The sequence below is a fragment of the Periplaneta americana genome, chromosome 3 (assembly GCF_040183065.1).
Source record: "Periplaneta americana isolate PAMFEO1 chromosome 3, P.americana_PAMFEO1_priV1, whole genome shotgun sequence".
Lineage (NCBI taxonomy): Eukaryota > Metazoa > Arthropoda > Insecta > Blattodea > Blattidae > Periplaneta > Periplaneta americana.
In genome coordinates this window covers 155,147,284-155,170,665 of record NC_091119.1, presented here as the reverse complement: position 1 = coordinate 155,170,665, position 23,382 = coordinate 155,147,284, and the positions used below count along the sequence as shown (strand labels likewise).

Here is a 23,382-nt window from a genome sequence, read left to right as displayed (position 1 = left end):
CCAATTGCCCTTGTAGTTGAACTTGTAATGGAACGATATGTTAAATTCTCCTTCGATAATATTAAAGCAAAATAAACGATAAAATACGTGATGTAATATCTGAATTGTGGCTTTCTTTTCTTTAAAACTCTTCTAAGTTTCTGCAGCAGTAGAACGGCGATCCTTGGAGAGAGAAGAGTGGCCTACGACTTCGAGATCACGTACTTTTCTCCCCAGCTCCAAATACCCTTGGAAGGACAGTGCAGTACTTATGAACATATTAGAATATTTTATTTCCCTTATTACCTGTAGCCCTGGGCGTGAAGGAGGCGACTATGCCAGTTGCAAAGTGCCAACTCGGAAATATTGCCTATATCAATTTGAATTTATATTAAGCAAACAACATTTTTCACTAGGTAGTTATAATGGCATATTTAATTACAAATATCTCTTTAGTGACATTTAATTGCATATTTAATTTTAGTGGAAAGAAGGTCAAGGGAAGACCAAGTAACAGACGCAGGTTACTAACCTACATACTATCTCAATATACACTGCCCTTAACTATGCTAATCTAAGATGATCTACCTCCTTTATCCTAGGTTAAAGTCTCGTAAGATAACAAAACCATTTTAATATGTGTATTTCTCAGCGTAATTAAAGAATTGTCACGTCCACCTATTTTTAAACGTGCATTTAATTTCCTATTCTTGTGCCATTTCTTAACACAGTTGTGAAAATACATCACAAAAACGCCGAAGGATTGTCCTAATAAGAATCTTAACGAAAAAATTTTCGTGACAGCATCAATAGTAATATGCGTTACAAGAGCGGTATGTTGAAGTTTTCATGTTCGAGGAAAAGTTTGAAAAAGCGAAACGTAGTTGAGCTTTTTTAATTTCCGAGAATTGAAAGAAAACATACCGCTCGTGTATCGTACATTGTTTTGTGCGAAGATCGTTTATTACATACCTGAAAGAGGAATTTCTAATTAGTTGCAATGAAATCTCCATCTTGGTTTCTGTTCAATGACGGCAAATTTGCAAAACAAAAATACCTATCTTCAACATTGTTGCTTTAAAATGTTTTCTGTGTTTACTATACTCCAGAAGGCCGTGATATACGTCTGTCTTTTTCCCCCCATTCTATAAATGTGAACTTAAAACAAACGGCTTCCTTAATGTTACATGCATCACGAATGCAGTAACTTTAGTGGAGTTGAAGAGTTTACTTAATTTTTGCAAATATTTAAAAACAATAATTAACAGTGCAATTTAGGTGAAATTTCAGTGGCAAGTTTCCAATTTATAATTATTACTATATTGAACGTCTCTAAAAATAATATGTTAAAAGTCTAAAGCAGTAAAATCAATATGTCACTTAAGCGGTAAGAAGAGGGAAATTGTTATGTGTGTCAGGTTGGGAATACTGAATGTGGAATTTTAGAATTACCGCGGATTGGTTTTGTGCGGAAACGCACGATCTCGCACAAAAGTATACTAATTCACTAAGACACAATATCAGATATGGATGAAAACAATGGGGAGAGGATGCATTGGTATGTAAGAAAATATATTGTGACATTATGTAATACATTTCTATAAAAGAAAACACTCGTCTACCATAATTTCAATGTACACACTTTATTAATTATTTTTCATTGTTAATTAAATTGCATTAATATATAATTGTATAGAGACACTTTAAGTTCCAATGAGCATGTGTTTATGATTCAACGCCCAGCAGTTTCCAGGACTCATCGCAGTCAGAGAATCTTCCTAGATCCTTTAGACTCATGCCGTTTTCTTGTAACGTCTTGTTTGCAGCCTCTATCGCATCTTCGTTAGGATTCATCATACGAAAACCAACATATATGTGAGCTGTAAACGAACACATACCAGTATTTGAGTTATTAATTTGCATTAGTGAACGGAATTATCTTTGAGAAAATAAAAAAAAAAATTACCAAGATAAAATTTAAATTAATATAACATAATTCATATATTAAATACATATACACATTTCATATATACTAAAAAAGGAACTTTTTGTACTGATAAGACAAAGGAGTTGTTCCATGTTAAAAAAATGTTCGCTAAAATGTAGAAGTATAATTGTTTCTTATAACGTCGTTGATTTTATGAAACTTCCCATGTGACAGTACAGAAAATAATGTTTCAGGAGGAAGAAAACATTAATCAAATATCAATAGGCCCACACTGATCCTCGATGATGTCTTATATGTTCATCATATTCACCAAGGTTTTCTACCAAATTACTTAGTAAGTTATTCTTATGTAGGCTCATCGATTGTTAATTAATTTTTCTTCTTCCTGAAAAATTACGTTGTGTACTGCCACACAGGAGGTTTCACCAAATCTATGACGGTATTTTGGTGCAAATGCTGGTTTGCAGAAAGCCGTACATCGAGGGGGTTTGATACATGTCTAAAGAAAATAATAGTGTGGTTCACGTCATGTAGAGTGTGCACCTAGGAGTTTCTGATTCGTCCTTAAGATGGAAAATGAAATTCAGAACAAGTAGAGGAAGTACTTGGGGGTTTGATTTTTCCCTAAAAACGTGAAGTGCAGTTCAGGTCAAGCATAAGGATAACCCAGGTTTTATTCGTCCCTAAAAAGAAAGTGCGATCTAATTCATGTACTGTATAGTTAGCACCAAGGGGTTTGATTCGTCTCTGAAAAGGAAAATGTAGTCCAAATCAAGTACAAGAAGCATCTAGGGTGTATGATTCGTTCCTAAAAAGGAAAGTGCGTGCCAGGTCAAGTACAGGGATCATCCAGGTTGTTTGATTCGTCTATAAAAAGGAAAGTGCGGTCTAGATAAAGTAGACTATAGGAAGCCCCCAGAGGGTCTGATTCGTCCCTCACTGTAGACGAGAAATGGTCCACTAATTTTTCCTGGGAACGTCTATGAGAGATGAAGCTCTTTTAAGTGCTGTAAATCTATGACACGGAATCAATAGTGTCACTTCCCTTCCACAAGAAACAATGCTAAATATTTGATCACCTTCTAATATACATTGACCTATCCTGAATTTTATATCGGGAATCTAAGACTCGAAGTTTTTTTATAGTAACCATTAGGACGAACCATACATAAAATCGCAAAGCAGTGCCAGCAATACAAACAGTTGGAAGTAGAACAACTCAGTGAGCTAATTAATAGTTCACAACACAGAAGTCGTGTATCCAAATTATGACATAAACTCACTAAACTGAAGATAGGTGTTGCTATGGATTTTGAACGTCCCCAAGAAATGGCTGATGAATTTGTTCTGGAGTCTGTACCAGGGACTGTATTATTCAGCATACACTAAATATACGACTCAGATGTTCCAAAGTTCCGTCCCTCTCAGAGAAAGCCATCCTAAGTATTTTATCGTCCTTTGAAATTCACGTGCTATTCTATATTGTTTTTCAATTAAAATTATTTCCAAGACACTCAGGCATTTGAGAAGTGTCATCAGCAGGTTTCGGTCCTGGGTACAGAAACGCATGAAGTTCAGAACGCACGGACGATAGTGTTTTGTTGGTCGATTGGAGTGGGAGATGGAGCGCGCCTTTACTTCGTGTCTCTACATGTAACCAGTCCATCACAGTACGGCAAAAGATATATATCACCCTGTACAGATGCAGTATATACAGTACATTCCTAGTGTAGGCAATAAATGTCTACCATTAAAGAATTAACTTTCAATCAGGTGTCCCTACGCCGAAGCCTGTTACACGTACCGCAGCCAAGCAGCAATAGGCTTACACACAACGGTAATGCATATTACGGACCCACCTTTGCTGTTGCAATCACTTCCTAAACAGGGTCATGACGTCATTTATACTCCGTGAACTCTAAATCTCATACTGGTTACTCTGTGTCCCTAGGCCGAAGCCTGGTCATTAAGTACTAGGCATATACCAAAACAGTCAGTAATTTAAGATATACTTACGAGTAGCCTCTCCTACCAGGCAACATTTTGTAATCACGTATTTTTCGTAATCGATTCCCATGATGAACAAATTGTTACTCCAGGGTACTGCAACAACAGAATATTTGTATTCAATACAATAAATCCCAAATTTGAGCTTCTGAACCGTAATGATAGGCTACATTCAGAAACTGCCTTTTGTCAATCTCATGCTTTATTCTTACTCAAACCAAAACGAATATCGGGTATTTTGGTTCACTTTTTTATAATTATGAACAAATGTCAGACACTTGGAGGTAGCAGACTCCCTCGCACGTGGTGGTCAGTATAAAGCAAATTCAATGCTCACAGCAGTTACAACAAGAGAGTACGCACATGAAACAAATTCGCATGAGTTCCTATAGTGTTCTACATCATTAAATTTTAATGTCATTGTTACATTATTACGGTCAACTAGGGAAACTGTAATGGAAACAAAACAAGACAAAAATGGAAGGACTATTCCAAGGGGCCCCATACAAACAGAATCTTATCGATTGGATAACTCCGTTTAAATCAATATACAAAGCGTAATACCCTGATCTATGATCGAAAAGTACTTAGAAATTTCTTGATAAGCCTTCGATACTCTTTGAGTGTATAGCGCCCTTTACACACGCCACCTGATTCATCATAATTTATCCGCCAGGTTATACGCCATAATTTACTGAAAGTCAGACTTACAGTACTTTGGAAACAGGTTGTATTTTTTTTCATGATCTCTGCACGTCTACTCCCACAATATAATATATTCTTCACAAATTCATAATCATACAATTAAAGGCAGATTTACTTAATGTTTAAATCTAAATTCACCTGATATGTTGTCGTATTCGTGTGAATAACCTGTTGAGTTCCATTCCCTCACAAATCCCTTGATAACTTGATTTCGCTTCTGCCTGTTGGATCAATACATAATACTTTTAGACGTGTATACATGTATGAAGAATAGTACATTATGCAACGAGCCAATAATGAAAGTAATTAAGACGCAAGTATGTTTGTTTATGAAACGAGCGCAAGCGAGTTTCATAATTTTCATACGAGCGTCTTAATTACTATTATAGGCAAGTTTCAAACGACTTTTTATGCTCGACCATATTTCTAACTTGAAATTATTCAGAAGTATACATTTTATTTGTATCTGACAGAAGATCGGAAGTGACCTTGTTCATAGCTCTTGAATTGTGAGATGTGCGCAGACGCGAAAGTATTGATTTTTTCCGAGGAACAATAATGTCATTGACCTTGATGTAATGCAGAGAATGTATAATCTCGAAATTGATTTAGAATTGAAAAACGAGATGAAAAATTGAATTTATTTGAATATTATTTACAATTAACGCTAATTATTATAGTAACAGAACATAACCTTCTGCGACAGTATTGGATTTCCAGCCTCCGTGACGTTTCCCTCGTCTTTCGATTGCATATCCGAGAATAATAAAAAACCTGAACTTTAATGAATAGGTGTACTTTAATGACACGCATTAAAGGACTGCTACCAGGTGTATAATTACTACATTTCGGCATGGTCGAGCATAAAATCTAATACAATACACTAGTTTATTTAGTTATCAGAAATAATATTAACTACGTTAATTACCCTTTGACAAGCAATAGAACATTTCTTATCTCCAGTGTGACGTATGTCCTACTGCGTTTGTTTTTACTTTTTAATTGATTTATTTTACGACGTTTTATTGACTGTAATTGTTAGTAGAAATGTAAAAATATTATTTCAAATTTGGAGGAAATTATGCCCGACTGCAATACGTACTTCAACGTGAACTTATATGAATAGACTGACCCAATCAATTAAATCACCACAGATCTTTGGATGTAAATTTATTAACGCCATCCCAAAATGTTACTTTTCCATGAAGACGGCGTCTTAATTAGCGAATCGTGCAAGCTCGATTAAAGTTCAAACATAGTATAATAAACATTATGAGGGAGAAACTAACATTTCAGACCATAATACTTTGTTATGTAGATTAATGTAATTGCAAAAAAAACCGTCTGTTAAAATGTAAATATCACTTACACACGGTTGTACGATACTGTAATCGTAACGCTCTCGTCACCTTGAGGGATGTTGACATCTAGGATGCACCCAATAGTAGAGAACACATCACTTTTGGTGTAATATAACCAGATCCATTGACCATTGTACTGTAACGCAATTTGATGTCCGTCAAACTGTTCTTAATGCTAATAAAGAACACAACAGTATAGCCTACAGTCTAACTTCCATCATATTAAAATGGATTTATATATTTGACCAACTACAATTGAGACACTGGATGAAAAAGAGCGATTGTTAATTAGCGTTATTGCATGAATATTTATAACTAGCCGTACCCGTGCACTCCGCTTCACCCGTTAGTTAGAAATAAATATAAAGTAATGGCATAATTAAAATAGGACATTTGATCCAGGGAACATTCGTGTTTGATAGAAGGATAAATCGTTTAATATGTTACTTAATTTAAATTGCATCCAAATAATTAAAATGCGATCATTTTGGTCCAGAGACCACTCATTGGTGCAATGACAATTCCTTTAACATGTTTCTAATTTTTGTTAAATGCAACCATAGTTTAATGAACATTGACATCATTTAGATTTAATGTGTATACTTTATTTTACTTGTTATAGAATTCCATTGAATTATGGTAATAACTTAATTTTAACCCTTGTTTTCTACGTATTCAGTAAATGGCGTTTGGCCCACTATGATTCTGAACCTTCAAATAACTTGAATTATATTATATAATATTACATTACATATAGGCCTATTATATTATATTATATTATATTATATTATATTATATTATATTATATTATATTATATTATATTATATTATATTATATCAGAAGTTACTGTAATAACATTATAGCATTATGCCCATCTAGAGAAACTACACTTTCCAATGGTCAAATAATAATTAATTATACAAATCGGTTAATTTAGCTTCCGATATTACTTCATACAAATACAGAAAAATTCTCTGTAGGCTATCTTTCATAGCTTTCGATTGTTGCTGTCCAAGGCCCCTTATAGACGAAGTCATTTGTTTTTTATTTCATTATACGGCCTTAGATGGCAGTTATTTTAATTTTAAAACTCATTTATCCCCTTAAATATCAGTCCTATCAAAATTTTTCAAAGAATAAAACGTATTGAAAATGATTTTTAAAGAAACTTTTGTTATGTAACATTTTTCACAAACATCAATAATAAGCGAGATATTTCGATTTATTTAATTCAGGCCCCCTTTTAAATAAAGTATTTTGAATGCCATATAGCCTAAAATCTAAGTTACAACGAACTTAATTTATATTCTAATTTTCATCGAAATCCTTTCAGCCATCATCGCGTGAAAAGGTAACAAACATCCAGATAGACAGACAGACATACAAACAAAAATTTCAAAAAAGCGATTTTCGGTTTCAAGGTGGTTAATTGTATATGTTAGGACCAATTATTTTTGGAAAATCGAAAATTACCAGAAAAATTTAGGGTACAGATTTATTATTAGTATTAGTATTAGTATGGCCGGGTAGCTCAGTTGGTAGAGCAGCTGGCTACGGACTGGAAGGTCCAGGTTTCGATCCCAGGTGGTGACAGGATTTTTTCTCGTTGCCAAACTTTCAGAACGGCCCCGAGGTTCACTCAGCCTCCTATAAAATTGAGTACCGGGTCTTTCCCGGGGGTAAATGGCGGTCAGAGCGTGGTGCCGACCACACCACCTCATTCTAGTGCCGAGGTCATGGAAAGCATGGGGCTCTACCTCCATGCCCCCCAAGTGCCTTCATGGCATTTTATGGGGATACCTTTACCATTTTATTAGTATTAGTATACATAGAATATTAACTTAATGCAATTCTACAAATATTATGTTGCTCAGCGGACGAACGGGTACACGGAAACACTTTTAATAAAGCCGAAGACATAAAATCTGGAAGAAAATGACGCTTTCTGAAATTACTGGTGTTTTCCGAAAAATTTAGGAACTTTTTCCCTCTATACTAAGCAATAATAAGAAATATAATTACATATTATAACAAAATGAACAGGAATTATGTCTCCACTTAATCTCTAAATTAATTAATACATTTCAATTAACATTTGATAAATTTAATAATATTATACTGAAAAATTCCGTTTCCAGACACTACATTAATCACCATTGCACCATCTGAAGAACTCCCTCATTTGAGCTAATAGTGAAGTGAGAGATATTTTCTGAGGAGCAAAGAGATAAAATTATGATCTGAAGGCATTAACCCTGTAAGCATAATTCTAGCACAACTCATGATTGACTTCGACACGGTTTACCATAGTAATAGTGAGAAAATCACACCGATTCTCGGGAGTCATGGTACAATTTTTTGTAGGGATTAATATGTCCAATGTTGCATAGTAGCATTCTAAACTGATGAATATATTCGCTAGAAGAATGTGTTTAAACAGTCTGAGCATATACTACTTCACTAACAATCTTGATGAAAGGATTATTCAGTGGTTGGGGATAAAGAACCCATCAATTTGATGATAATGAGGGAAAACAGTCAGTCTTCAGTTGTTATTATAGTATGACTAAAATTATCCTCGGTAAATCATCATACCAATCAAAATCATAGTACACAAATATTTATACAAAATGAGAAAAATGGAAAGTTATTAGTAGACGCCGTATTTCAGCTACCTATAAACTGGAATGAAGTTGCCTGATTCGAAGTATATGTGACGTCCCAGCGCAGATACAGATACGTTCGTACACAAAATAGTTGCGCATCCTCTGCCCTCTTCTTCTAAAAAGTGAAAATCAGGACGCAATCATGTGAGTAATTTTATCGATCGCTGCCCTTACTAGTTGTATTAAATAACTACACCTTTGTGGCTGATTGAAGGTTCATTCCAGAGCGTGTAATATTGCGGGGCACAGTTGAGGATATTTGAACTAATATTTTTACTGTCAATATAGACAACATTACATATAAATTTTGTAAAATAAACGTAAAAGTGACAAAGAACAGTGTACTGAAAGACACTGAAATATCAAAAGGCACAGAAAGTGTGTTGAACGTAATAAAAAGAACCAGTACCATAAAAATCTGAAAATTATGAAGATATTAACTCGACTTTTAGCATGGATTTGTGTAACCTACGATGATGTTCAATGCCAACATCCCAATTAATAAATTAAATAATCTCCATTTCCTAGAAAAGTACATAGACAATTAATGAGTTTTTAGTAAAGAGCGAGATGGAATATCTTAATGAAACACGAAAAAATATTGCACAATAAGAATATATTGTACTACATCATGCACCAATAACTTCATGTGCTATTGAAAGAATGTCTTGCAATATAAAATCATTTCAAGTGACATCCGCATATGTTCAAGTTCCGTAACTTACGAATGCACGTTATTATTCACTGCAAAGATCACGACGAAAATGAACATCACGACTCTAGAATGTGTTTCCTAGTATAGCTTGTCGGAAGTTGACTGTACCCCACGAACACGCAGCGACGACCTGTTTGTTTATATCCTTATCCGTTGCATTACTTGTGTTCGGCGTACTATATACCCAATGTGTCTTTAACTTCAGTCTTTAGGTAGCTGGAATACGAAGCCTAGTAATTGGCAGACTTAGAAACTTGATACCCGAACGTGTAGAATACCGCTGGTTCAGGTCAACTACGTCCAGAGCATTGGTTTGGCTGGTGGCAGAGCTGTAGCGGCACAGCTATCCTGGCGCTTGTTGGACAGGCCTGCTGATTAGAGTTCCGCATCACTCAGTGAAATGGGCACATCATCACATGTGATGCTGAGATACGAGGGGATAAACGTCGATTCGTAAGAGATCATTGTAACAGCAAAAAACACGCGTAAAATCTTAAACTTCTTTCAGAACATTAAAAAAAGAGGAGTTACCATTAGTTTCGTCACAGTTTCAAATAATCACAATTTTTTCTTGATCTCTTTGAAATGGTGGCAGCTGCTAATATCCTTTTCAGTAAAGTAAACAGTCCTTACTTCAGAGCTTTCATGGAGAAATGTAGGCTACTTCTAGAAAACTCCCATCTGATGTTACTTTAAGGAATGGCTATTTAAAAATATGCTATGAAAGTACATTGCACAAAATAAGGCAAGTCGTGGCAGACAACAAAATATGGATATCTGTAGATGAATCTCACGACTCTGCTCGATGAACTGGCCCAAAATATCAACAAGACACCAAAAGCATCACTTACCGAACAAGTAAAACGGAAACTAAATAAAATTCTTCCACAAAACAGTGGCTATTTACATTTATGTGGAATAAGAAACATGCTTTTTGATAAAAGTGCATCTAAAATATCTCATATAAATATCAATAATATACCGTATTCCTTGTTTTGCTCCAATCGCGTCGTGTTATGTTGAGTGGAGTTTTTCGCAGCACAAAAATGGTTTTACAGAAAAGAGGAGAAAACTGGTATTTGACACACTTAGAATGACTGTTGTGGTTCACTGTAACGCTGTAAAAATAATCTAAGAAAAGAGAAATGAAAATAAACTAGTGTTAATACAGATCGGCTATAATATGCACATTTTATAGTACTTATACATTAGTATCAGGTATGTTCACCTCATGTTGTATATGTGACCCATTGCGCGAAAAGGGACCTAAAGTCGTAAAAGGAAATTTTACAGGTGAACAAAATAACGAATTTGCGGTGTAAAAACTGCATTTCTATGTTTTGACATCTTGCGCTACATGTAGGCTTTTTTTAATCACTAAAGTAGGGCGTAGTTTTACACAGTGCTTCTTAAATACCAAAATCTTTCTTATAGCTGCTAAGAAAACAAATGAAAACTTTCATTGCATTTGCTCGAAAGTACATAATGTAATATCAACATTCAATAAGTAATATATTAAAAACTATAGCACCTAGAACAATGGATTTCTTTAATTCTCAATATGTCATTCTCTTTTTGAAACCACAAAAAAAAAAAAATGAAAAATCCGATTTAGGTCCCATTTCCTGCAACTAGTCACCTATAGTGTATATATTGTATCTTTGTAATTTGTTTTAAAAATAAGATAAATCAAAAACACCAACAAATTATTTTGCTGAAGTGTACAATATAAGTATTGTTTTTCTTGTCATGCTACAGTGTCTGTCCTTCCAACCGCCACCCGTCCACCCACTGACTCTGACGATCTCTGAATTCACTGACTATATTATCCTTATCATAGTTAACTTTTTTTTCGGGTAGTAAGTTTCTAAGTCTGGACTTATAAGACTGTAGTCGCAATAAATTGTCAGTTAAATACGTACATACTGTAGGTTATAAAATGTGTATATTATTGTGAGTGAATTCTAATTACATTATGAACAAATTCATACCTTGTTAAAGTCAAAGTTTGTGAAAGGTAATGGACCAATATCACACCCATTACTGGAAGTGAAAATCGCACCAGCGAATAAAGTCAAACATAGCAGGAGCAACATCTTTATTAGCACCTGTGAAGACAATTGAAACTTTTAATTCGTATAGTTTTAATTCTCTAGACATGAAACTAACAATCATTCCACATTAAAAAACAAGCATATTCCAGGAATACGATTTTGTTTCGAGATATCATAGTGCGAAAACTTTCAATAATAAATTTTAATGTAGTAGGCAGTAAGAGTTTTTAAAGTCATTGCCAATATTCAAGACAGTGTTTAGTTGCGTAATGAAGTAGCTTTTCGTATCACGTTAAAGAAGAGTTTTGCGCTTGAACTAATTTTGTTTCCAAACATAGGGGAGAGTTGAGCAGTATCGGACATCGGGTAATATCGGACAGTGCGTTTCTTTCATCTATCACAGATGGTAGTACCTGAATGACGTGGTTACGTAACTGTATGCGACATCACAGAAACGTAACCATGTCATCTGGTTGTAGATGAAAGAAACTCACTGTCCGATATTATCCGATGTCCGATATTATCCAACTCTCCCCTATCTATGTAGTGTAAAAAATTCAAATCTGCATCTGATGTCCCATCTTATCTTTCTCGCTGTTACTAATGCTGTGTTGTTCTTAAAGATTTTTTGTTTTAGCAAATAACACAATGGCAAACAAATTATTATCAATTAGACTTTTTACACAATGTAATAACAGTTATTTTATTATAAAGTCTGTCCTTATCAAAATGTGGTGTTATATTCGACAACTTTGGCATCTTCATCGGTGTGACTGACCTTAAAAGAGTTGAAAATCGCTGATTTATGACACTTATCTTCTAATGCAGGAAAAGAAGAAGCGAAAAATGAAGAAATTAACACTAATGCACAAAAAAAAACTAAATTTTTAGATCGCAAGATTAGGCTACCTAATTTCGTGCAGTTAAGAGATAATGACAACCACCTAATAAGAATTGAAATAATGTGTACCTATAGTTCGTTACTAGTTTCATGAACTTCTTTGATTGCATTAACAATAGCTGGAAACAAACTGCTTGGAAGGTGTACTTTTATTTTTTAAATTCATTCTGTCATCTTTAAAGTTTGGATACAGATATGTTTAATTTGGTCAATTTCGAGTTATTAAATGACTCGGCATTCAATTCCTGATTATTAAACCCAAATTGCTTTCTCATAATATATTTCAAATTCCTTTCTCGCAGACTTTCTTTTGTTACCAAAGGTTCTTCCCTTATCGATGAAATGCTGTTTATTCAGAAAAATATCCTTTTCTAGTCTTGTTGGTCTATATATTTATTAGCAGCGACACGCTTGTAATTTTTTTAATTACGAGTTTTAGACAAGTGATGAATAGGCTAAAGGTTTACGCTATAGTTATTCCCATACTCACTCGAGACTTGCAATTCACACAAAGCTGGTTGTGTGTGAGCTTCTTCGTACTTCACTTACGGTCATGTGCCTATATGTAGGTCTAGGTTGATAAACCCTACATAAGTTAAATTTTGTTTAAAAACGTTCTTTATCACGTTGTGTTGCGACATCAGTGACAACGTGAGGCGCTATTCTAAAATATGAAGAATAATGGAAAGACAAGTAAAAACTACATACAAATGAGTAAATAATAATAATAATATATGACGACCGTAACTTCTTACTCGAATTATGCAAAAAAAAGAAATATAATATATAATATAATAGCTCATGCAAGCTTCTTGTCGGCCTGGCTGGCTCAATTGGTATAGCGCTGGCCTTCTATGCCCGAGGTTACGGGTTCGATCCCGAGCCAGGTCGTTGGTATTTAAGTGTGCCCAAATGCGACAGGCTCACGTCAATAAATTTACTAGCATGTAAAAAAAAACTCCTGCGGGACAAAATTCCGGCACACCAGCGACGCTAATATAACCTCGACAGTTGCAAGCGTCGTTAAATAAAACATAACATCTTTTTCAAAGCAGCGACTGAAGTAGGCTAAAGAACCAGGCCGTCATTATTTTATACTGGCGGATGATTAACACTGTGAGGAATTAAAGCAATGATTTGATTATTGGTTTGACATTACTATAACATTTTACTATGATGTACCGAAGCGCATATGATATTTACGTGCAGAAATTTTGCGTTACCATATGATAATATAATAAGCGTAAGTAATCGCTTCGTGTTTCAAGACGGTGCCTTGTTTCGTCGGAACTCGGCCTCGTAATGAGTGCACCTCTGTGCATAGTGTTGGACATTGTGCCACTGCCACATATTTTGTGACACAGTATATGAGGGTAGGTCACCAAAGGAGAACAAAGAGGTAGAACTTAAACTGAGAAGAGTTCGATCCGTCATCAGTGCTTGAATCTGGTGTGGCTTAGTGGATAAACTATCAGCACGTAGAGCTGAAAACCCGGGTTCGAGCCCTTCTATCCTTTCGTCATCACATTACTCTAACAGTTAAAAATCAATCACACACTTAAACGTGAGCACAAATACTTGCAACCGGTACAAACGCGCACGCAAAGGCTTTTAACAAACAACACACAAATATTTGCAACATCGGACACATAGACACACTCGCTCGTGCAAATCCTTGAAACCTCACCACGTGTGCAAACACTTGCAACCACATACACAAGTGAAAATAATTGCAACGATAATCACACACACAAACTTTGACTTTAACAAGGTATGAATTTGTTCATAATGTAATTATAATTCACTCTGTATATACATTTTATAACCTACGTACGTATTTAACTGACAATTTGTTACGACTACAGTCTAATAACTTTCCATTTTTCTCTTTTGTATAAATATTTGTGTACTATGATTTTGATTGGTATGATGATTTGCCGAGTATAATTTTTAGTCATACTATAATAAAAACTGAAGAAGTACTGTTTTTCCCCATTATCACCAAACTGATGGATTCATTATCCCTAACGATTGAGTAATCCTTTCATCAAGATTGTTAGTGAAGTAGTATGTGTTCAGACTGTTTAAACAGATTCTTCTAGCGAATATATTCATCAGTTTAGATTACTACTCTGCAACATTGGACACATTAATCCCTATAAAAAAAATTGTACCATAACTCCCGAGAATCGGTGTGATTTTCTCACATGTCACTATGGTAAACCGTGTCGAAGTCACTCGTGAGCTGTGCTAGAATTATCCATACAGACCAGAGTTAGTGCCTTCAAATCATAATTTTATCTCGTTGCTTCTGAGAAAATATATCTCACTTCACTATTGGCCCAAATGAGGAAGTTCTTCAGATGGCGCAGTGGTGATTAATGTAGTATTTGTAAACGGAATTCTTCAGTATAACTTAATATTATTAAACCGTGTACACGCAAACATTGGCAACCGCACTCACATAAATCCTTGCATACACGTTCAAATAATAGCAAACGTAGTAGACGTAATAGTAGTAGTAGTAGTAGTAGTAGTAGTAGTAGTAGTAGTAGTAGTAGTAGTAGTAGGTTTATTTTGCCTGGCAGAGTTAAGGCCATGAGGCCTTCTCTTCCACTCAACCAGGTTTCAATAATATACATGAAATACAAAATTAGATTACAAAACAACACAAAAGAAAACACCTTAGAAATTACATAAAATATAGTAGAAAATTACAATAGTCAAAAGAAACACAACACAACACAAAAGAAAATACCTTAGAAATTACATAAAATATAGTAGAAAATTACAATAGTCAAGATCAGTTACATAATATAAAATTACAAATAATCAAGATCGGTTACATAATATATAAAATAAAGTCGAAAATTACACATAATCAAAATCAGTTACATAACATGAGGGGAATATACACACTCACACACACACATACACACAATTTGTAAGACCTAAAATGCCCGAGATAAATTCGACGATTAATTCATTTGAGATATACTCGTATTATACAGTTAATATACTAATAGGAGAATACATGTGGGTTACAAGACATAAAATGTTGATTAGCAAAGTCGTGCTAAGTGGCATACAAACACAAATGATTAAGTAATATATCGTACACACTGCACACGTTTTTATTCGCACAAACGCAACACCTCGCAATAGCAAACACGTGCAACTGCGCGAACACATACATTTGACATAGCATACGCCCACACATTTCCAATAGCAAACAAACGCATACTTGCTACCTCACACACGAATACCACTTTCAACCAACCGAACACAAGCAAAAAATTTTCAACCTCACAAACGTATTTTCAACAGCAAATTCACATGCTTGCGACAGCAACTTTACCATTGCACAATGCAAGCACACATACATACATACATACATACATTCATACATACATACATACATACATACATACATACATACATACATACATACATACATACATACATACATACATACATACATACATTACATATGTATGTGTAAATGCAAACAATGAATATAAGTATTAATATATCACATTATGACGCACTTTTTACACATGCACTAAATACACACACATTATCTGCATACCTCTCATTGAGGTTCTGGCTGCTACGTAGGCCTGCATCTATTATCAGGCAGTAGGCCTGCATCTCACTTGACAATGTCAGAGGAAAAACATTTGTTTGTATGCATCTGAAGTCTGATTAGTGTAATATGTAGCTAATCGGCGATGTAAGCAATGGAGGGAAATGGACCTGGCAATCCTACCCTATTATCTCCTGGCCTAGTTGCCTCATAATTGGTGTCATGTTGGTACTGTATATCACTTGTGAGGTTCAAACCTGTCTTCGGACAGTTGACTAAACAATATTATCTGCATAAAGGCCTTACTGTGCAATTTTTACATACAGTTTCGTCATCTGAATTACAATCAATACTTCTCACCTAGAGAATTCTTTATTTTATTTTATGCTCGACCATGCCGAAATGTAGTAATTATACACCTGGTAGTAGCCCTTTAATGCACCTCATTAAAGTACACCTATTCATTATAGCTCAGTTGTTCAGCCAATGGGAAATCACCATTGTAGCATTATAAAACCGCAAGTATCGATTATTCTCGGATATGCAATTGAAAGACAACTAGCGAAACGTCACGGAGGCTGGAAATCCAATACTGTCGCAGAAGGTTATGTTCTGTTACTATAATAATTAGCGTTAATTGTAAATAATATTCAAATAAATAATTCAATTTGTCATCTCGTTTTTCAATTATAAATCAATTTCCAGGTTATATCAAGATTAATGTTTATGTTATTCTCTAGATTATATCAAGGTCAATGACATTCGTTCCTCGGAAAAAATCAATACTTTCGCGTCTGCGCACATCTCACAATTTAGAAGGTCAGTTCCGCTCCTTACTTAGATAACCATAACATGAATACTTATGAATAATTTCAAGTTAGAAATATGGTCGAGCATAAAAAGTCGTATGAAACTTGCCTATAATGGCAATTAAGACGCTCCTATGAAAATTATGAAACTCGCTTGCGCTCGTTTCATAAACAAGCATACTCGCGTCTTAATTACTACCATTATAGGCTCGTTGCATAATGTACTATTATTATTTAAATTTAAATATACAGAATACAGAATATAATTAAACAAGAGAAATAGGAATAAAATAATACAATCAATATATAAAAGGCGATACAGTAATATTAACATAATTTGAGGACTGAATGTGCAGCGCTCGTGTTCGGTCGCAGTTCAGGTATATTATTAATAGGCCTATAAGAGAATATACAAAATAAAATAAAATAGGAACTAAAATTAAAATTACAGCTACAGTGAAATTATATAATATAATATAATATAATATAATATAATATAATATAATATAATATAATATAATATAATATAATATAATATAATATAATATAATATAATATAATATAATATATTAATATAAGAGCAATATAGAAAATAAAATAAAATAGGAACTAAAATTAAAATTATAGCGGCAATGAAATTATATAATATAATATTAATATAGAGAAGAATAATATCGTACGTGAATATAGTAGGACAATTTATGAAAAAATATATGTTCCAAAATTATAGAATACAAATATAATATAGGCTGATTAATTCATACATATAGGCTATAAATTTATTCAATCAAATTGAAGACATTAACACGATTCTAATTTTCTTATTATATGTTACTAGGTTACATGTTAGAAGTTCTGGGTGTAATTTAGCTAAAGAATGTATAGCGCATATCAACTGCTAATTACTTAACCGTTTTAAGCCTATGTATTAGGCCTATATGAAAAGCGTTATTCTTTCAAACAATACAGTTGTACTCTAATTTTGTGGATTTATCGTAAGCTCAAATCGCTACCAATTCTGTCTGCTTCATTAAGGAGTTAGGTGCAGCTTACAGCAGTAAAATTTTGGAAATATTCAACATTTTTCCCTCCATTACTGTATCTTGTACAATAATGAAAATTAGTATGTGTAAAACACTATCCTTCTGCTATATCAAAAAATATTTTTACGATTAAAAAAATTATTTACTTTTCTTTTCTTTCAAAATTCAGTTCACTGTGCAGTTATGAAGCTTTTCCCATATAACTCAAAACCTATCCAACATTCTGTGATGAAATTTCTTGTGTGCATTAATGCATGTCATATCTACGATATGATACAATATAACTTCTCTATCTTTGATGATTGTCTGATAAAACATAAATTCATTTTACAAAATGGTCAAATATCAGTATTTTCTTCTAACACAAAATAAAAAAAATGTTATTTATTAAGGAATGTAGTTGAAAGTGCAAGATATTGTAAACATGAGTTTCAGCAATAAAATAATGGAGAGAACTTGAAAAAAATAACAGGTTTATGAGTTATGAGGGAAACGCTTCATCACTGCACAGTGAACTGCACATTTTGAATTTTGAAAAAGATGTATATAAATAATTTTTTTAAATCGTAAAAATATTTTTTCATATACCAGAAGGACAGTGTTTTACACATACCAATTTTCAATATCGTACAAGATACAATAATGGAAGAAAAAAATGTTGAATATTTCCAAAAATGTTACTGATGTAAACTGTACCTAACCCCTTAATGTGGCTACTTTTTTTCTGTTTAGTCCTCATTACATTGTCATAAATTCACATGCAGCGTAATCTCGCGGTTATGTGGTCAGCATATATCAAAGCTAGATTAGGATATTTCCAGGTGATTCAAATAGGCCTATCGCCTTTCTACTGTAGCAGAACTATGTATATATTTTAATAATCATTGTGTTGTCTTGATTATTTGAGGTCAGCACAATAAAAACCAGCTCGACAAATTTTTATGTGTATGTATGTATTTATTCACACTGCAATGGATATATACCCGGTGGCAGTGGTAACTAATTACACTCCATAATGACAATAATAAACTTAATTAATTAAAAATAAAATTAATAATAATACTAATAATTAATACTAACAATAATTAATAATAATAATAATAATAATAATAACAACAACAACAGGGAATATCCTAAATTAAATGAAACGATCACTTAAAATAACATTTGAAATGAATCTAATTTGTATCTTAAAACTAAGATCGAACTAAAACCCACGAGTATGATATGTTCATATCTGCACAAGTACCTTTCAACATTACACTCATTTCGCTGTCAACTCACTCACTGCAATGGAACTACGACACATTTCACTGATTCTATCCTGATTTCACTAACACTTCAAAAACATTTCACTGTTCAAATACTTTGCACTGCCACTATAAACTATAAAGCTTCACTGACAGGAACACGTTTCACTTACACAGCACACTTCACTGACACGACATACTTCTTCACTGATACAACACACTTCACTGACACAACATAATTCTTCACTGATACAACACTTCAATAACAACATATCATTTACACCCTTTAAATACTGTGTATAATTACCGTCTATTAGTAAGGTCCTTAAGCCTATTTTTAAATACATTTTTGTTGTTGGTAAAGCCTTTAGTAAGTCTGCAGGTAAAGCATTCCAGTCCCTGATAGTACGATTGAGAAAAGAAAACTTTCCAGTGTCCGTCCTCTGCCTTCTTTCCCTCAATTTATATGAGTGGTCGTTCCTTGAAGAGTAATTTGGCGGCTGCAACCTATTTTTTATTTCTCTCCAGGCAGGCTCACCTCTGTATGTTTTGAACAGTGCGCATAATCGAATTCGCGTTCTCCTGTCCGTGAGTGTGTCCCATTTTAATGGTGAATTTTTCCGACAACACTTGAGAGCCCGTTTTTTAATCTTTTCCAGTGTCTTAATATGTTCTAATCTGTAAGGGTCCCAACTTGCAGCACCATATTCCATTACTGGACGTACTAGTGACATAAATATTGTCCCATTATCGTGGGATTAAGTGCAAGTATCATATTTTCATAGGCAGTGTATGCATCTCTTGTCAAACACATCAGCACACAATTTTTGGTGACACAAATTGTGCCCAATATTATTCTGTAGATACTTGTCAATATAAGATATTTACAAGCAAACCAACATTCTGGTTATGCGGTTCATCATCATCATCATCATCATCATCATCATCATCATCATCATCAGTAGCACTAGAGCTGGTCGACCCTCGGCTTAATAAATTTGACACTATCAGACAAGGATACTTGACGGTTCCCGAGACATTAGTACCCTGTCAGAAGCAGATAATTCATGAGTACAGTGAAGTATATTTCATGTAATATACTGTTGTCACAAGTTGTCAGAAACCTTACATCACAGTCTAGCACATACAGTCACGCAACTTAAACACTTTTTGTTGCCAAAATTCGACAGCTGATGCGACAGTAGCGCCCAAGCAGCTGGCAGTGTGAAGGAATAGTCATAGAATTACTACCATAGACAAATATTGCTATTGCCGGCACGTTCTTATGAAAAGGGCATGAATTATTAATAATTTTTAATAATGTCTCTGAATAAAGGAAACGTATGTAGTGCTATAAACTGTAGCAGTAACAAACTGAAATCTGTCCGAGTCTGTAGTTATTCAGATTTCCTAAAAACCAAGAGAGGTCATAAAGTCACAGCTCATAATCATAACTAGGGCAAGGCATTTAATGACCTATAAATTGGTAAAAATGCAAAATAAAAAATGCATTTATGACCTAAAAAATACAAAAAATGACCTAAAAAAACAAAAAAATGACCAATAAAAAGTAAAGCATTGCCAATGAACATACTTTTAATTACGTTAAGTACTCACTTGATTACTGAACTACATAAAATTTAAAAAAATACGTGTTACAGTACCTTGTATTGCAGAAAATTCATTTCAAGTGTACTTTTACAACAATTTTGAATTGCAGTTAACAATCAAAACTTGACGGAGATTTTCAAACAAAAATGATTGTCTATTGTCTGCTAGTACCGACTTATAAATGGAAAAGCTTCTCTCTACTTCAACGGAAACAATTGGAGCAAACTGAAAGCAAGCAATATCTCCTGGATTTAACTCACAGTCAGGAAGAGAAAAATTTTCACCAGACAAAGCTCTGCCAATTGAACACAATGTTGTGTACCTCCTGTTCTTGCTTAGACAGTTTTTCATTTTCATTGACACTGCATCATCCACTTTACCACATGCACGGCTCAAATCATTCACCACTTTATCCACTATTTGTAGCTGTTGCACTAATGTCACTTGGGATTTTTCCAGTGCAGTTATGACATCAGGAAGGAATCCAAAATTAGTATTTATGTAAGAAAGTTTACCAGCAATTTCTTTATCGGCTAACAGTTCTTGCGCCTTTTTTATTGACACTGACTCACCATTATCAAAAGAATCAACCACTTTCTTCATAACATCGAAATTCTTTCAATAATAACTGCAAGCTTGGAACCATGTTCCCCATCTAGTCAAAACAGGTGAAAATGGCAATTGGATTTCTGGAGCTTCTGTTTTGAATGCTGAAATTCGAGAGGGGGCTTTCAAGAATACTTTCTTCACGCATCCAATTAATTTATCCACTTCAGGAAAATTTGCACGTACTTCTTCCGCGACCCGGTGTAATGCATGCGCTAAACATGTCATATGTACCATTTTTGGGTACAGTGCACTTAAAGAAGCAGCTGCTTTCATCATGTAGGGTGCTGCATCTGTTATAAAAAGCAATACATTGGAATTTCGAATCCCATCAGGCCAAAGTATTCTCAATGCATGGTCAAATACTAAGCTGATCGTTGAGTAGTTGACTTTGTCCAGCTGCTCACAATGTAGTAGAAATTGTTCTCCAGGGCTGTGTGCTTCTAAAACTCCAACAATAACATTAGCTACATAACGGCCCATGGAGTGTGTTGTCTCGTCAATGGATACGAATACATTTCTTTCTCCAATCATTTCTCTTATTTTTTTTTCAAAGTTTTGTCATAGCACCGAGCTATGTATGTTCTTCTCAATGTTCTGGGATCTGGAAATTAATTTTCCGGTCTCCTCTTCTAAGAAAGTTCGCAGCTTAGGATGATTCAGTTTGTGAAGTGAAATATCAGCCGATAGAAAAGCTTCACATAGTTTCTCACAAAATGGCGAAAACATTGAACACGTATCCCCCAGAAGGATTTGCTGTAAGTTTACACTGGATTTATTTTCAAGTCTCTGCAGGCCACGTTTATGTTTCTCCCATGACATGTGTTGTTCTATCGTAAACTTTTTTTTCAGCAGCCACTCTCACATCGCAGATCTTGCAGAATAAAATACGACCGTCCGTTGAAAAAATATTTTCTCCATATTTCGAAACAAATGTCTTTAATTTAACACTAGCACTTTCCTTTACTTTAGGCATTTTGCTCTTGACCTGTTCACACAGACGACTAGAAACAACTGACCACCTCAATTAACAGCATAACAGTGCCAGTTTACCTAGAGAAAGGAATCTCTGTGGGAGTGTGGGTAAATTTCTAGAAGTGGGCAAGTTCATTATGCCTTCAAAAATAGGGGTACAAGCTAGCATACGCTCTAATAATTTGAATAAAATTCCTAGAAGTTGGCAAGTTCATTATGCACATACCTTGAAAAATAGGGATAGAAGCTAGCAAACATCTATTTAATTCCAAGAAATTGTATTGACAAGGAAAATACTGAATTATAATAAAAATCTCAAATCAAATACAAATAATGTCACAGCCTTCCTGAAAAGTGTAAAAAATGCTCAAAATGACCTAAAAATTGCTAAAAAATGACATATCCGTAAAAAAGTTAAGAAAATGCAAAAAAATGCCTAACGAATTGCTTTCATTTAACCCGGTTTTTAATGTCATACATTTCTATATCAGCTAGCAATGTTTAAACCTTCATAAGGAAAAGATGCAAAATCATTAATTGCCTTGCCCTAATCATAACCAACATGCTAGTATTGTGTTCTACAAAACACTTAGTTGTATTGATTATCAATTACGTATTCGTATGTCAGAAAGGATAGTTTAAATACTTGTGGAAAAAGACGTACACTCAATGTCTCGGTGCTGATCCTGATTTTATGTCCAAGATTTTCTTCTCGAACGAAGCCACGTTCCATGTGTCAGGTAAAGCAAACCGGCATAATGTGCGGATCTGGGAATCGCAGAATCCTCACGCTATACAAGAGCACGTTCGTGATAGTCCCAAGTTAAATGTGTAGTGCGGTTTGTCACAGCAGCAGGTCATTGGACCGTTTTTCTTCGCCGAGAAAACTGTGTGTGGTACCACATATCTTGACATGCTGGAGCAGTTCTTCTTTCCAAAATTGAACACCTGCAGCCTCACATCCTTTTCCAGCAAGATGGCGCTCCTCCACACTGGTTCAATGACGTTCGTACGACTTTAGACAATGTATTCCTTGGCCGTTGGATTGGTAGGGGAGGACCGATCGCTTGGCCCCCCGAGATCTTCGATTCAACAATGCTCGATTTCTTTCTCTGGGGCTACGTCAAAGATAAAGTGTACACCACCCCAGTCAGAGACCTTTGTG

At 34.4% G+C, this 23,382-nt stretch overlaps 1 protein-coding gene across 3 annotated transcripts in view; it reads right to left on the bottom strand.

The window, feature by feature from the left end:
• Window positions 1-1,598: 1,598 nt before the first annotated feature.
• The window catches only part of LOC138696713 (uncharacterized), a 60,918-nt gene continuing 39,134 nt past the window's right edge, over window positions 1,599-23,382 (bottom strand). The window contains exons 1-6 of one of the 3 annotated variants that reach the window (XM_069822032.1): window positions 12,828-12,913; window positions 11,374-11,490; window positions 6,009-6,136; window positions 4,778-4,860; window positions 3,944-4,030; window positions 1,599-1,859 (exon numbers count right to left, since the gene is read on the bottom strand). In XM_069822032.1, the coding sequence (XP_069678133.1) occupies window positions 1,705-1,859; window positions 3,944-4,030; window positions 4,778-4,860; window positions 6,009-6,136; window positions 11,374-11,478 (558 nt within the window). In that variant the 5' untranslated portion in view covers window positions 11,479-11,490; window positions 12,828-12,913 and the 3' untranslated portion in view covers window positions 1,599-1,704. Of the gene's footprint in view, window positions 1,860-3,943; window positions 4,031-4,777; window positions 4,861-6,008; window positions 6,137-11,373; window positions 11,491-12,827; window positions 12,914-23,382 lie in introns of those variants that run through there. The other 2 variants (XM_069822031.1, XM_069822034.1) reach the window with 2 other exon arrangements.